This window comes from Enoplosus armatus, chromosome 10 (assembly GCF_043641665.1).
Source record: "Enoplosus armatus isolate fEnoArm2 chromosome 10, fEnoArm2.hap1, whole genome shotgun sequence".
Taxonomy (NCBI): Eukaryota; Metazoa; Chordata; class Actinopteri; order Centrarchiformes; family Enoplosidae; genus Enoplosus; species Enoplosus armatus.
Window position 1 is genome coordinate 9,592,849 of NC_092189.1, and position 13,298 is coordinate 9,606,146.

General features: G+C 46.8%; 1 protein-coding gene across 1 annotated transcript; it reads right to left on the bottom strand.

Annotated features, from left to right (window-relative positions):
- Nucleotides 1–308: 308 nt before the first annotated feature.
- nexmifb (neurite extension and migration factor b) lies at nt 309–9,259 on the bottom strand. The gene is made up of 2 exons (XM_070913778.1): nt 9,178–9,259; nt 309–4,534 (listed from the first exon to the last, which is right to left on the bottom strand). The coding sequence occupies exons 1-2, from the start codon at nt 9,257–9,259 to the stop codon at nt 309–311; spliced, it is 4,308 nt and encodes a 1,435-aa protein (XP_070769879.1).
- Nucleotides 9,260–13,298: the final 4,039 nt, after the last annotated feature.

Consider the following 13,298-nt stretch of genomic DNA (forward strand, 5'->3'; position numbering starts at 1 on the left):
CAAACAAAGCAGAAACAACAAAAGCAAGAAAAATGCAGCCATGGTCGTTTCAAATCTCAATCAAGCTTGACACAATCACTCAATAGGTAGTTTGCAAAGTACAAGAAGTTTTTCATGCAGATATTAATTTCCTCTTCAGGGGAGGGGTGGGGGGGGTGGGGGGTTAAAAGGAAGTGGGAGTAGTCAGGGGGAACGTAGTACTCATGCAGCTCTGGCATAGCGTCAGTGTAGGTATGCTTGGGAGGGAGGGCTGAGCAGGTAGTGGGGGGAAGTGAGAAGGGGGTGCAACAGCAGCTGATAACAAAATATTACCTCAGTTTCTCAAAAGAGGTCATCAGTGCTATGTCCTTATTTGGGTCTCTCTCAGCTCGCTTCCCCTTCAGTGTCTCAATCCGAGGGAACTTTGCACTGGTTTTGTGGCGGTACAGCTTTTTGTGTGCGGGACCAGGGTTAATAAAGTTGGGTTTATCAAACATGTTACAGCCCAGAGCTAGTTGAGGGAATAAGGGATGAGAGGGGTTGAATTTGGCCTGGTTTTTTCCTCCCTTTCCCCCTGCCTTTCTGCCTCTCCCAGCCCCTGTTAGCGTGGCTCCTTTTTTCTTCAGGTCAGCCTCCGTGCCTGCCAATATTTTGAGGGTCTTTAGGTTGAGGCTATTGGCCTCAGAGGGCATGCAGGCCTCAGACATGGGATTCCACAGTGGCTCAATGGAGGCCATCATGAACCTTTGGACCTCAGCCATGCCAGAGACAATGTTGGACAGAATATTGGAGGGCTCCTCGAATTCTCTCTGGTCGTCCCCAACCAGGCTGTTGCTCTCTGACCAACCGGTGCCAGACCAGTCCCCAGTGCTGCTACTGTCAGTCAGGCCTGTGCCACAGCCACCTGCCTGGTTCTTTGCTGCCTTACCCTCCAACATGGCCTTTATCTTTTTGGTGGAACGCGAGTTTTGTTTAGGGGTCTTGACCTTTTCTGACTTAGGAGCTCTGGGAGCGCGGACTTTCTTTGGGCTCTGTCCTGCAGCTGTCTGTTTGCAATTGCCTTTCCTCTTTGACTTTATGCTTTTCGCAGCAGCCAACATCTCACCAGTCTGTTCATCAAATTCGCTAACTCCCAGCTCCTTTTTCTCTAAACATAACACATCCTGACTGTTAAAGTTGTGCAGCGGAAACTGGCTGTCTTCCACTGTGAATGCATTTGCTGTGTGCTCTTGTTGCTGCATAACGTCACAGTTCCACTTTACCTCCCTATTGCAGTCCATAGTCATATCATTCACATCCTGGTATTCTCCAACATTCCCTGCCATCTTCATCTCACGCCCCACCACCTGGGGGGACAGGTTAGGGGTCTCGGGAGGGGAAAGCTCTGACAGTGATGAGTGTCTAAACTTGTCAGGGGTGAAGTTGGAGATGTCCAGCAGGTCTGAGGACTCCCTGAGTGGGGTAAGGGCGTCCACACTCTGCTGAATCACCACTTTAGGACTGCAATGAGCTAAGAAGCTGTCTCGGCCCTCCTCCTCACCCTCTCGCTCACAAGACTTGAGGCTGAGGGAGCTGTAATTGCTGGAGGAGGCTGACAGAGAGCCCACTGAGTCATAGCTGATGAGCCTGCCATTGTCTGTGCACAGGGACCCTCTCTGGTATTGCACCTGGCCCTCCACACAGGCAGACTGACACACTTGCAGATCTGCCCCAGGCTGCAGCCCAGCCTCAGTCAGGTAGCTCTTCTCATAAAGCAGCCTGTCAGCCTCAGGGCTCAGCTGGCTGTAGTTAGACACTGGCAGGCTGTCATTCAGGGGCACAGCAGCTGAGAAGTTGTTGGGTAAGATGGGAGTCTCCGGGGTCTCAGGCCCAAAGCTCTGGCTGTGACTTGCGCAGAGCTGCGGGTGCCACATCTGGGGGAAGCTGGGACAGTTCTGGGGAGACTGCTGGAGCTCTGACTCGGAGGGAGGAGAGAGGACGCAGCTCTGAGCGAGCTGCAGAGAAGAAAACTGTTTCTCCTCTAGGGATAGCCCCAGAGGATACTGCTGCCTAGAGGGCTGCTGGGGGAAATAAGAGATAGCTGCACCACCGGAGGTGGAGTCTGTAGCATCTAACAGGGTCTGCAGGTAGCCCCCCGGGATGACAGGGACACCCGCCTCCACCTCCTCTGAGGAGGAGGCTTTGTCAGGAGAGCAGGTGGACGAAACAAAGGGGAATTTCTCCTCAGATGTGTGAGCGGTGGTGGTATTGTCTGGGAAATGGGGTTTGACTGTAGTTGAGCTAATGCCTGCCTCTTCTAACCCAGCAGTAGGGTCCTCAATCCGTGCCGCAGCGACACAGGCATCCGTTTCATTTGTCACGCTCCTCCCCTCCTCTCCTTCTGCCTCTTTCATTTTCTTGCTCCTCAGCCTGGCTTCGCTTTTGAATTTCCTTATCCTGACTGTTTTATTTCCTCCCAATCTCCTCCCCTCCCTCTCCTCCCTCTCCTGGGAGCGGCTCTTGGCTGTGACTGTGTGCGTGATGGAGTTCGTGTCTAATATGACTGGGAGGCCTGGGGCTGCTATTATTCCCCCTACCGTGGGGGTGGCCTCTTCTTTCGTGACACCTCCCTGGCCCTGATCAGAGAGAGGGGAGCCCTGTGCTGTTGCTGATTGCTCCACAGTGTGAATCCTCTGAACCTTAAGCCTGTTTGCAATCTTGTATTTCCTTTTGGGATGACTAGAATTAAAAGGGCGATGATGGCGTCCGTTTAGATGAAAACCGCGTTGTTGTTTATCTCTGGCAGCCAGCTTAAGCTGTTCCTGTCTCTCTCTTTGCCTCTCCTGCCAGAAATCCTTCAGAGGAGCCAGTGTCTCATATTTGCTTACTGTGTTGGTGTTTAAGCTCACAGTGGCATCCACAGGGTCCAACTTGCCCAGTTTCACTGACATGAGTCTCTCTCCTTTAAACCTGTTGATTATGATGTACTTGATGACCACTGGTGGCTCTTTGCGACAGGATTTCCGACGTTTTTTGGGGCACCAGTCTACATCCTCCTCCTCCTTTTGACCAGAGGGAGCTTTCTCCTTTTTCTCGGCATTCTTCTCACTCTCAAGCGAGTCAACGTCATATAAGTAATCATCGCTGTATCGAACCTTTCTCTTGGAGCGCAAACCATAGTTGAGAGGGTTAGAGGGGCTGAGCAATCTCTTTGAGTGGCCCTTCTTAAACTTGCCCTCCTGCAGGGTGTCTGAGGAGGAGCCAGTGCAGGAGCTGTCATCACTAAATTCGCCCGAATCCTCTGTGGAATTAAAGTCCATTAGGTAGTTCACTTTGGGCGTGGACATGGGTGAGCCTTGGGAACCACCAAGGGGGCTCCTACCGCTGCAGTCCCCAGCCTTTCCTTCCTGTCCTGTCTCCAGCAAGAGCTCATCAGTTTTGGGCTGAAGCTCCTCAGCACTCCTCCTCAAGACTCCCGCTCCTTCCTCTTTCTTGGCACAGTTGGCCAGGACACTAGGGAAGAAGTTGAACTGTGTCTCCTCCTGGAGCACATTTGTTTTCTCCCTCATGTTGTCCTGGAAAGACTCGTAACGAATCTTCAGCGAACAGACGTCACTGCTTAAAGTCGAATCATCGTCTTCGTCATCAAATAGATTGTCAACATCTTCCTCAGAGAAGAGGTTGACTGACAGTTCATTCTTAGAACAAAGGTCCAGCAGTTCCATTTTACTCTCACTGATGAAGGATTCAAAGTAGCCCCAGTCCTGGCCGGCATTAGCCAGCAGAACCTCCTCTCCGCTCACTTTGTCCAGTAACAGTCCCTCATACAAGTTCTTAGCTGTTGCATCATCCTCTGGGTCATCACAGTCCTCTGTTGTTTTGTTTCCATCCACTCTCTTGCCCTCACCTGGGGCTTTCGGCAGAGGAAAGCTAAGTAGCTGGTCAGAGAGGAGCTGTTCTCCATAGTGACTCACTGCCTCCCCCGCATGGCTCAGGCACTGGATGCTGATGTTGTTGATGTCAGAGAAGTCCTCTCGGCTCACATCCCCTATCCTTACACTTAGCCCAGTCTCTGTGTCAGTGTTGGTGTTAGGGTCATGGGGTGGGTTCTGGATGGAATTAGGGTCAGTGGCATCACGGGTCTCAATGAAGCAGCCGAGGCAGGTGCGGGTGGGCTGAAGAAGACACTCCTCTGTGAGGGCAGACACAGTGCCAGGCTCCATCATTGTAGCTGACAGAGGGAGGGCAACAGGCAGCAGAAGGGAAGTCTTCTGGGTGTCTCCCGTTGGACCCCAGGAGCTTACAGCTGGGGTGGGGAGTGATGTGGGAGAGGGGGTGTGGTGAAGGTGGGGGACTACAGTTGGAGCGTCATCGGAGGGAGGGCAGGGGGCCGCTGTCAGGCTCAGAGAGGAGTCAGTGCCAAGGGACAGGGGGAGTGTTGGGGATGTAGGCGTGGTGCTCTGTTGTGGTGGGCAGGCCCGTTGTGAAGTCTGTACGGCAGGAGGAGGTGAGGATGGAGGGAGAGCAGCATCAACAAGCCCGCACAGACTCAGATCACCACTCTGCTCACATACCCCTGCAGGGGGGAAAAAAGAGAAAAGCTTTCAGTTCTTACAACTCTTTGAACTGTAAGTCTGAAGTTAAATTACATTGTTTTTGTTCTGTAGTTACACTGACATTTCTTCTGGGATGCTGAAATGCAATTAGTGTCAATTAACCCCCTAGAGCTCAAAATGTCATTTTGTGATGGCAGCCTTAAACATTAATAATTCAGAGGTATTAGCAGTGACAAGTTGGGTAAGGACAACTTCTTACCCATTACTGCTTGGTGTTGAAATGTAAAAAGACGAGGCAAGAAGTAACACAGACATAACAATTCCAACAAAATTCTCAGAACACATAAAACACGAGGAAGGTGACTCACAAATGGAGTCACCTGCTTTAACATGGCGGTGCAATTGTTTTATTTGATAAAACAAAATGAGCACTTATGCTATCATATGTTTGCAGAAGGCAGTGCAAAGTTCTGATAAACAAAAACTGAGTGTCCTGAAAGTGGGTGTTCAATCGAATGACTTCTACAATTGTTCAACATTTATTTCATGAGATAATAGTTACTAAATCCTTTGAATTGTGTGTTAAATAAGGCTTTCATTCATAGACAGAGAGTACAAAAAGTCACTCCAGAAAGGTTACTGAAGATAATGTTAGCTCAGTCTTCCTTTACCATCCCAAGAGCAATTTAAGACATCAAATTAATGCAGTCATCTTGTATTACCTCCCTCCTTTTAGCATTTCGTCTATATAGACGCAGATCCAGGTTAGTTCTGAGGTAAAAAGATACCATAAAATTACACAGATTGGCAACAACAATAGCAGTAATGACTAAATTGAAAGTAGGTTTTTGGTGATTTTCTACAGGTCGATTGTGACAATGTCTTAATCAGCTGAAGACATCCATCTGATGAGTAACAATCAAAACCCACAGAAGCGGGCTTGTAGCAGCAGGCAGATAGCTTTGTTTGCTCTGCATAATTAGATGACAGCAGCGGAGGCAGGTATGTACACATGGGACACGACAGGCCCATATGTTGGAGACTGTATAACCAATATCAGCTACACCTGCCTCCTTCTACAATCCCAAGCTGCTGCCTCACACATATTCTTTAAAATCTTGCCAGAAAAAAAATGTTAAATTGAAAAACATACCACAGCAATTAATGCGTTCACAGAGGTTAAGTAGCAGCATCCCCCATTTTAGCATGGATGCGACTAATCATTATTGAGGTAGTGATAAATGCTTGAGGGGAAGACTGCTTAACAAACAGTATTCAACGTGGCTGTAATGGCGGTGAGTAAATCTTTGAATGTGGATATGATTTGAGAGTGATTTAACGAGGTAATGAAATTTCTGAGAGCAGGTCTCTCTGGGTCTGCGGCCTGCAGACACATTGGAGCAACCAGAACGCCTACTAAAAGCACACGACTGTGCTACTGTCATCCTTAATGAAGAAAACCTCAGGAGAAATATGCATCTTCTCTCTTCCTCTCTGAGTCAGAAAAACTGTTATAGCAGCAACTTGTGAGAGGCTGCAGAAGCATCACAGCGAGGCGTTTGCCATCAGTTCCCTTCAATCTGTGAGCCACAATGACCTCAGAGCAAAAGCATGTTACTGACACATGTTGTCTGTGGCGAGTCAGGACAGATATCCTTTTCTACAATAAACAAGTGTTTTCTGTTCTGTATTACATTTTGAGACACATTCCATGGTATGGCACCTATTGTTAAGAGAGAAGCATAGGAGGACTGCAATGCTTTTTTCCCTAGTGTGAACAATTCATTTGGATTTATTTGGAATTATATGTAAACAGTGGCAGAGCTCAAAATCTACCAAGTAATTTTCCAGCACTCATAGATAAGGCAAATATAAAGAAATGATTACTTATCTCTTTCATTAACCCTACAAAGACGCAAAGCCACAGAAAGAGGGAAATTACAAAAAAAGGGGAGAAATTAACTTCCTTTATCCCCCTGTGCTCGCATGAAACCTAAGCTGCCACCTAATATTGCCAAAAGATTGTTCAAAATTGCTGTGAAACATTAAACTCATATTGAAAAATGTGTTTCCTCAGGGTTTATAATGGATTAACAATCTATCCTATCCAATGTGTGCGTGCATGTGATTTTCTGGTGTGTGTATGTGTGAGAGAGAGAGTGTGTGTCCATGCGTGAATGCATGTGTGCGTGTGTTCATGTGTGTGTGTATGAGAGGGAGAGTGATAGAGTGTGAGTATTGGCTTGGGGGTATAGTGTTATCGAGAGGCCATCTGTCTCCAGCTGGACCATTAGCTCTTCAGCTGTTCAGAATGTGCCACAGATCAGTCAGTCAGACAGGTACACAAACACACACACACACACACACACACACACACACACACACACACGGGGTCTTACAGCGATGACTGTAGATGACAAATCAAGTTTGACATTAGAGGTCAAAGGGGGATCGGCAGCCTCATATTCACCGATATGGTACAGCATAATGTTACTACTGCATCTGAGCTGGCAAATGTAAACAAGATAAACATACCAAAATACTCGCTGCTGCCAGAATTCAATATCTAGCTTACAAAAAGAGCAGCTCATATACTAATAAAAAGCAAGCTTCGCACACTCTGAGATCATCCTAACACAGTTGTGGTGTTGTAATTGTGTTATCAGGAGAAGTGCTCCTTGAATAGAAACTGAGGCTGGATGTGACAGAGCTCATGCAAGCTGGCAAGGACATTCACCACTGAGCATATGGAAGGACCCCGGCTGCTGGCAGGAGGTGGTGATCTCCTGATCCCCAGCCCTGCCAAGCCCAGCCATGCTAGACAGCCCGACCACCGCCAAACTAGACCAGACCAGACCAGACCAGACCAGTTAGCACTCGGGGCTCTCCGAGTCTCGTCTACATTTCTAGCCATGACATTCAGGGCTTCATCCACCTGAGGTTGAGCTGCTCTGTGCCAGGCGGCTCAGCGGGGAGATGGGCCCATGCCGAGGGACATGGTCATGGACATGAAGCTGGCGCCTGTGGCCTCATCTATTAGTGTGTCAGATGCCACACATGCACACACAGCCACACATGCACACAGGCATCCATGCGTTTTCTCTTTTCACTTACAATCCACTTTCACTTTATGACCAAGACAGAAAGTATAAGAATATTTCTATATGACGACCGTCTCTTCCTGATATTAACATGAAGCAAACTCATAGATCCATTCCATGTGGCCAAAGGACTAAAATAGCTCAAATATCACAATATGAAGTACAATGCAAAAGAAAACAGCTGACATGGCCTTTTCCTCCTTTTAATGGCTTTTTGAAATCATTCTTCACTCCAATCCCCCTTTTACTTCCCCTCCTTCCTCCCTTTTCTGCTCACTATCTCCTTCCCTTCCAACTTCCCTGCTCCTTATCCCTGTTATATGGAAGCTTTTACATTCGTAAAATGCCGAGCTAGCCGTTCTGCAGCTCAGCCACCCGGGGCGTTCGCTCATCCAGCTGGTCGGCCAGCCACAGAAGCTGCTTGCTACCTATTGCTCCATCTTCACTATATGACATTTTGTGAATGGTGGGGGGAAATCAATCCAGCCAGTACAGGATGTTCATAATAAGTGGTGAGTAACTGCGGCATGATTCATGGCCATCCTCCTCAGAGAGCTGCCCTATTCCTGCTCAATGGAGCCGCTTTCACCCTTTCCTCTACCGCTCTTTTTCCTACTCTCATTCTCCGTCCTCTCCTGCTTCCTCTTCCTCTCAAGGAACACGCTAGCACTGGGGATAATCTGTGTGATTCTCACAGTGGGGACCAATCAGTCCCCACTGAGCCTGACCAGAGCTGAAATACAAAGATAAACCTCATCTAAGGATCAGTGGTGCTTGGTAAGAGGTAAACTTTAGGGGGCAGTAGGTAATGGCAGAGGGACCCTTGAAAAATGCACAACATCAGAGGGGCTTATAGTCCAGTAAAAGTAAAGGACTACACTGCAGGCGTGCCTGGATTAACTTAAATTAAGTTTTACATCAAGCGTTTACATCATGGAAATATCATTATGATGCATGGTTTATGTTATTGAGAGAAGGCAGCAGGTGCGACCTGAAATAAAAGCTGAATAAAGAGAAAGACATACATCAGAATTAACGGTATTTTACACACACGCCATCTTTTGTCTGTGCTAATGAATGTGAATGACTGCGAGAGAATTAATGGCTGCTTTCACATTTGCACCATTTTATGAGAAAAGGTAGATGTCATATTTCTGAGTTGTGGAAGCATTGGGAGAGAGGATTAACAGTAGCTTAAAAAGCTTCATTTAATGTTTCTTTTCCACTTTTCATTTAAAAAAGACAGGATGTGTTTCACCTTCCCCTTATCTTGTCAAAGAGCTTAAAACTGAGGGTGAAAAGCTAATTCAAGAAAGCTAGTTCCATGGTTTGCAGTAATACTAATTGTCTTTTCAAAGTTTTTAAGATGTTGTGAGAGAAACTTAAGCTTTCATTTATTCCAACGAAAGCTAGATTATTCTTGGGAATATTAAAATTTCTGCTCTCAGGTCAACAACCAAGTATCTCTAAATGTTCAAAGCAAAACAAAAAGAATTAAAAGGGAAAATTAACATTTTTATGTGCATTTCTCATTTAAAAAGAAAAAAGTAAACTGTTTTCACCTGTGTCCTCCACTACATTTGCATTCTCTGGTTCCGAAGTCTTCACGATCAATGTGAGACTGCTGTCTGTTAACACATCCATCAATACGGCTCGACGTTTCACCTCCTACGCATCATTTTGACTGTCCCACCTGTTGAAAGAGAGAACCAGAGAGAAACAGAGAAGACATGTGAGTACGAAGGGAATCGTTAAGGGGTGACTGCCATGTGTCTAATGCGGAATAACATTAATGGCAGTACATTAGATTTCATTACAACAAAGACAGACAAACACAAAGTTGCAGTAATTGAAGGAAAAGCTTCAAACATGACAGAGACATCAAAGAGGCCCTTGAGGCGGCAACCAATCATTCCTTCTCTGTATCACAGATTCATGTCTAAGATTAATTTAAACTTTACCAACCAAGAAAGTACACAGAAGAGCAGAAGAATCACAGCTGAGATCACTATGGCAACTGTATGCCATACCATCCTATTTTAAGCTTCATTTAACATTTATAGCAGAGTTGTTAACCTATGCGAACCCTACATAGGCGGCTCGGAGCATATTTGTTTATTGTAATTAGCTCCCTCTCTTCTGTACGCCTCAGCAGCAAAAAAAACCCAACCCAGCTCAAAGAGGACAGATTAAAGAGATGCAACTGAGGCGGTGACAGCAAACTGTGAACACTGACACTACTTTTTACTGTAGCAAGTGATGGTGAAAGTAGGGGTTGGAGATGATTGAGTGTATGCGAAGCAGGATGCAGTGGGTACAATGTAATACAAAACAATATGTTAAGGTAGAGGGAGAAGAGAGGTTGAAGTTTGTCAGCCTCTTGAAATTGAGGGGTAAAGAAAAGGCACATTAACCTAGTGCAATTCCTGAAAGAATAATGGTGATACAAGAGACTCTGGGCCAGTAAATGACGAACATTTGATGTTGTGGCCTCCTGCCTGTTTATATTGTTTTCTTTTTTTTTCTCAGCTCCTGCCGTCCTTCTCTGGAGGAGTAGTGCTGCAGGATGACAAATGAGCCAGGGGAGGGGATCTAATAACATCATCTCCTTGTGGTGTGAAAAGGGTGGCTGGGAGATTAAGACAGACGGCAGACAATAAGACAAAGGTAGTGTGCGGCTGACTACAAACAACTGCCATCTCTTTCATCCTATTGCTTCTAAATGTCATTAGCTGTTCACTGACCTGAGCGGGAGAGCTACCTGAAGGGAACCCCTGCTTCAGCCTACAGTTGCATGCGCACCGGCTCAGTGGGTAATTATCTCATGAGCCATCACATCTGCTCATGTGTGCAGCAGGTACAAGGACCCTGTAGGTAGACCCAGCCAGACCCTGTTCTCCTCTTCATAGAGAAGCGCTATTACTCCTAAAGCCGAGGCTTAAGTGTACGTGGCATTTACAGAGCTAAGAGATGTTTTTCAGGTCATCTTGTATCAATTCGGCACACGGAGAAATTGAAATTCTACATCTGGCAATAAAAACATCCCCTTCGACAAAGCATGAATTGGAATTGGATATCCCCTCCTGAACTGGCCGACCCAGATGAGCTAAGCCCAGACTTATCAATGCAACAATCCGGGGGACTCATACAAAGTAGAGTCATCGCAGCACCCTATTAGACATAGGCTCAGGGTGGCAGTGACAAAACACACAGCTGGGATGCTGGTCAGGCTGCAGAGGTGCTGCCAGAGCTCAGTGCCTAGAGCATGCATGTGTGTGTGTTCGTCTATTTATGCCCAATTGCATGTGTGTTAGACAAAGCCCCAAGGCTGAGGATCCACAGCATCAGCATCCACTGGCAGAAGCTGCACATACAATCACATGAAGAGAGAGAGAGAGAGAGAGAGAGAGAGAGAGAGAGAGAGAGAGAGAGAGAGAGAGAGAGCCGGGCATTTCACAACACTCTCAACACCCCTCCTGCCAGCCGATGCCTCAAACGTGTTTATTTTCCACATTATTCATGATTCTCCTGTAGGCACCCCCCCCCCTCCCTCTACCATCTCCACCACTCTGTCAAGACCTGACGAGAGGCCATTTCAATAATGAAGATGGACTAACTGCAATAGAGAGTGCACATAAATTGGAGCTACAGCCAACAAGCATGTCCAATTTGCCAAGCGGTTAAGCCTGATGTCTGGGTGCAGCTTTAAGAGAGCACCGCGGCTGCCGTCAACAGGTTTGCGCCGACCCGATTCATCCATCCACATCATTAATACTTCACAGAGGGCACCGTCATTTAACTCTGCTGCAGGAAACCACTCTTTAAACACCACACATTAGGGCACGTAATCACTGTGCACTCATTTCTGGAGCATTCAGCAGGTGCAGGAAAATGGCTAGCACTTCTGACCCCTCCATTGTTCTTGCGTGTGCGCCGGGATTCTTTGCACGATGAGAAACAAAAATAGAGACAAAGAGCAGAGAGTGGGAAAAGCTAAACAGAATGATTAGGATTTGATTTATCCTTTTAAGCCCTCCTCCACGTCCTCCACACACCATGTGTTAATGTGCAAGCTGGATAACAAGATAAGAACATGTTTACTCGCTCTATATGGAACTTATCAGCGCCACAATCTAATTCCTGCAAGCCTCTTCCCGCATCCCCGTTTCACTGCATTTCTCCTCGATTCGATTGCATTTCTCTCCAATGAAGCAGTCACAAGAGGCATGGCTGGAGTGGGTTTGTGTATAATTGCTGAAAATACGAAGCAAGGTCCCACAGCAGCAGTATATGTAGGTACAAAGGGCCCATTGTGTCGACAGAGGGAAACAGTCAGGGGCCAAGGAATAGATCCCCAACAGAGGAGCTCTCAAAGAGGGCATAGTGCCACAGGGAACACTGATCCAAACAGACAGCGCTGAAATGGCGACTCCTCTTTTCAGCACAGGTATACAGTTTCAGAGCAGGTTCACTGGCTGCAGACAGGCTGAGTAACCCGCCTCACACGCAACTCATGGTAATACTCTTGAGCTTGTAAGCTTGCAGCAATATGTGGTAGGAGTACAGAGAAACACAACATCCAATGCAGACACAGGTGCACAACAATGCATAGGGAAAAAAAAAAAAATAACACACTATATTCACTGACTCATATGAGCAGGTATGAACTTGTGGTTCATCCTAAAACCCAGAGACAAGCTGCATCTTATATCTAAGAGCAGTACTCTGATTGAGGGGGGGCATGCAAACTCCACATGGACAGTGTCTCTGGCAACAGATATCCACAAAGCCATCGCGCCGCTTCGTTTGCTTCTCTATCCCTGACATTAACTAATTGTTTACATTCTCCTGCTCTCCTGCTATTGTCTGTGCCGCGTACGCTATGTCTCTGTTCCTTCTATGTTGCAGAAGAAGCAGTAACTCTCTGGCTCTCCCTCCGTCTCTCTTTCTGATTCTCCCTCACAAACATGAGCACTGTTCTGTCGAAGGTCAGCTGGCCTCCCACAACTGGTATGTCAGAGCTCTCCTCTTCTGAGGGCACTGAGACACAGAGACAACCTCAAAGACGCAGCACTGTCGACGGCTGACAGATCAAACGCTTTGCGTCACCTTGCTGTCTGTTAAATGTTTCAGTTGAACATATCGTGCAGACCACCGCCGGCAGCCAGCTGAGCGCCAACGTGTTCATATGTTCTGTGCCTGTGACTCGTCAGTGTTTGTAATTAGAGCTGCTTGGCATGGCTGACATCAATATTAATAAGAGTTTTTTTCCAGTATTGATATACTGTATATCACAATAAGGCATACATCAGAATTACAAGAAATAATCAGACAAAACTCCAAACCAAACTTGTATCAATGGATTTTTTGGCCACCTGGGGGCAGTGCAACAAGCTGTAAGCACAAGACTGACATATCACCACCTTCTAAAATCAATGGCGTAAGTGTTAGCAAGGAGCTGCTAATTTACACATCCAGCAGGCGTGGAGAAACAGCATTTCATTTGGAGTTTGTAGCCACCTGACGAATTAAGTCCAATATTCACTCTCATTTAGCTCAGTTTTGCTCTCAGCCAACTCCTGAGGGAAATATTTGGCTCTTTAGCTGCTAAATGCTCCACTATGTTCATCCAGCTAGTCGCTAACTCTGTCTGACTTCTGTTTGGTGCTGAGCAGGTAGCATA

What these genes read in the sequence shown, in the direction of transcription:
- nexmifb (XM_070913778.1), bottom strand. Translation starts at nt 9,259, where the DNA reads ATGGATGTGTTAACAGACAGCAGTCTCACATTGATCGTGAAGACTTCG. An exon ending in AAATGTAGTGGAGGACACAG is followed by an intron (nt 4,535 to 9,177) that starts GTGAAAACAGTT and finishes TCCCCCCTGCAG; the next exon opens with GGGTATGTGAGCAGAGTGGT.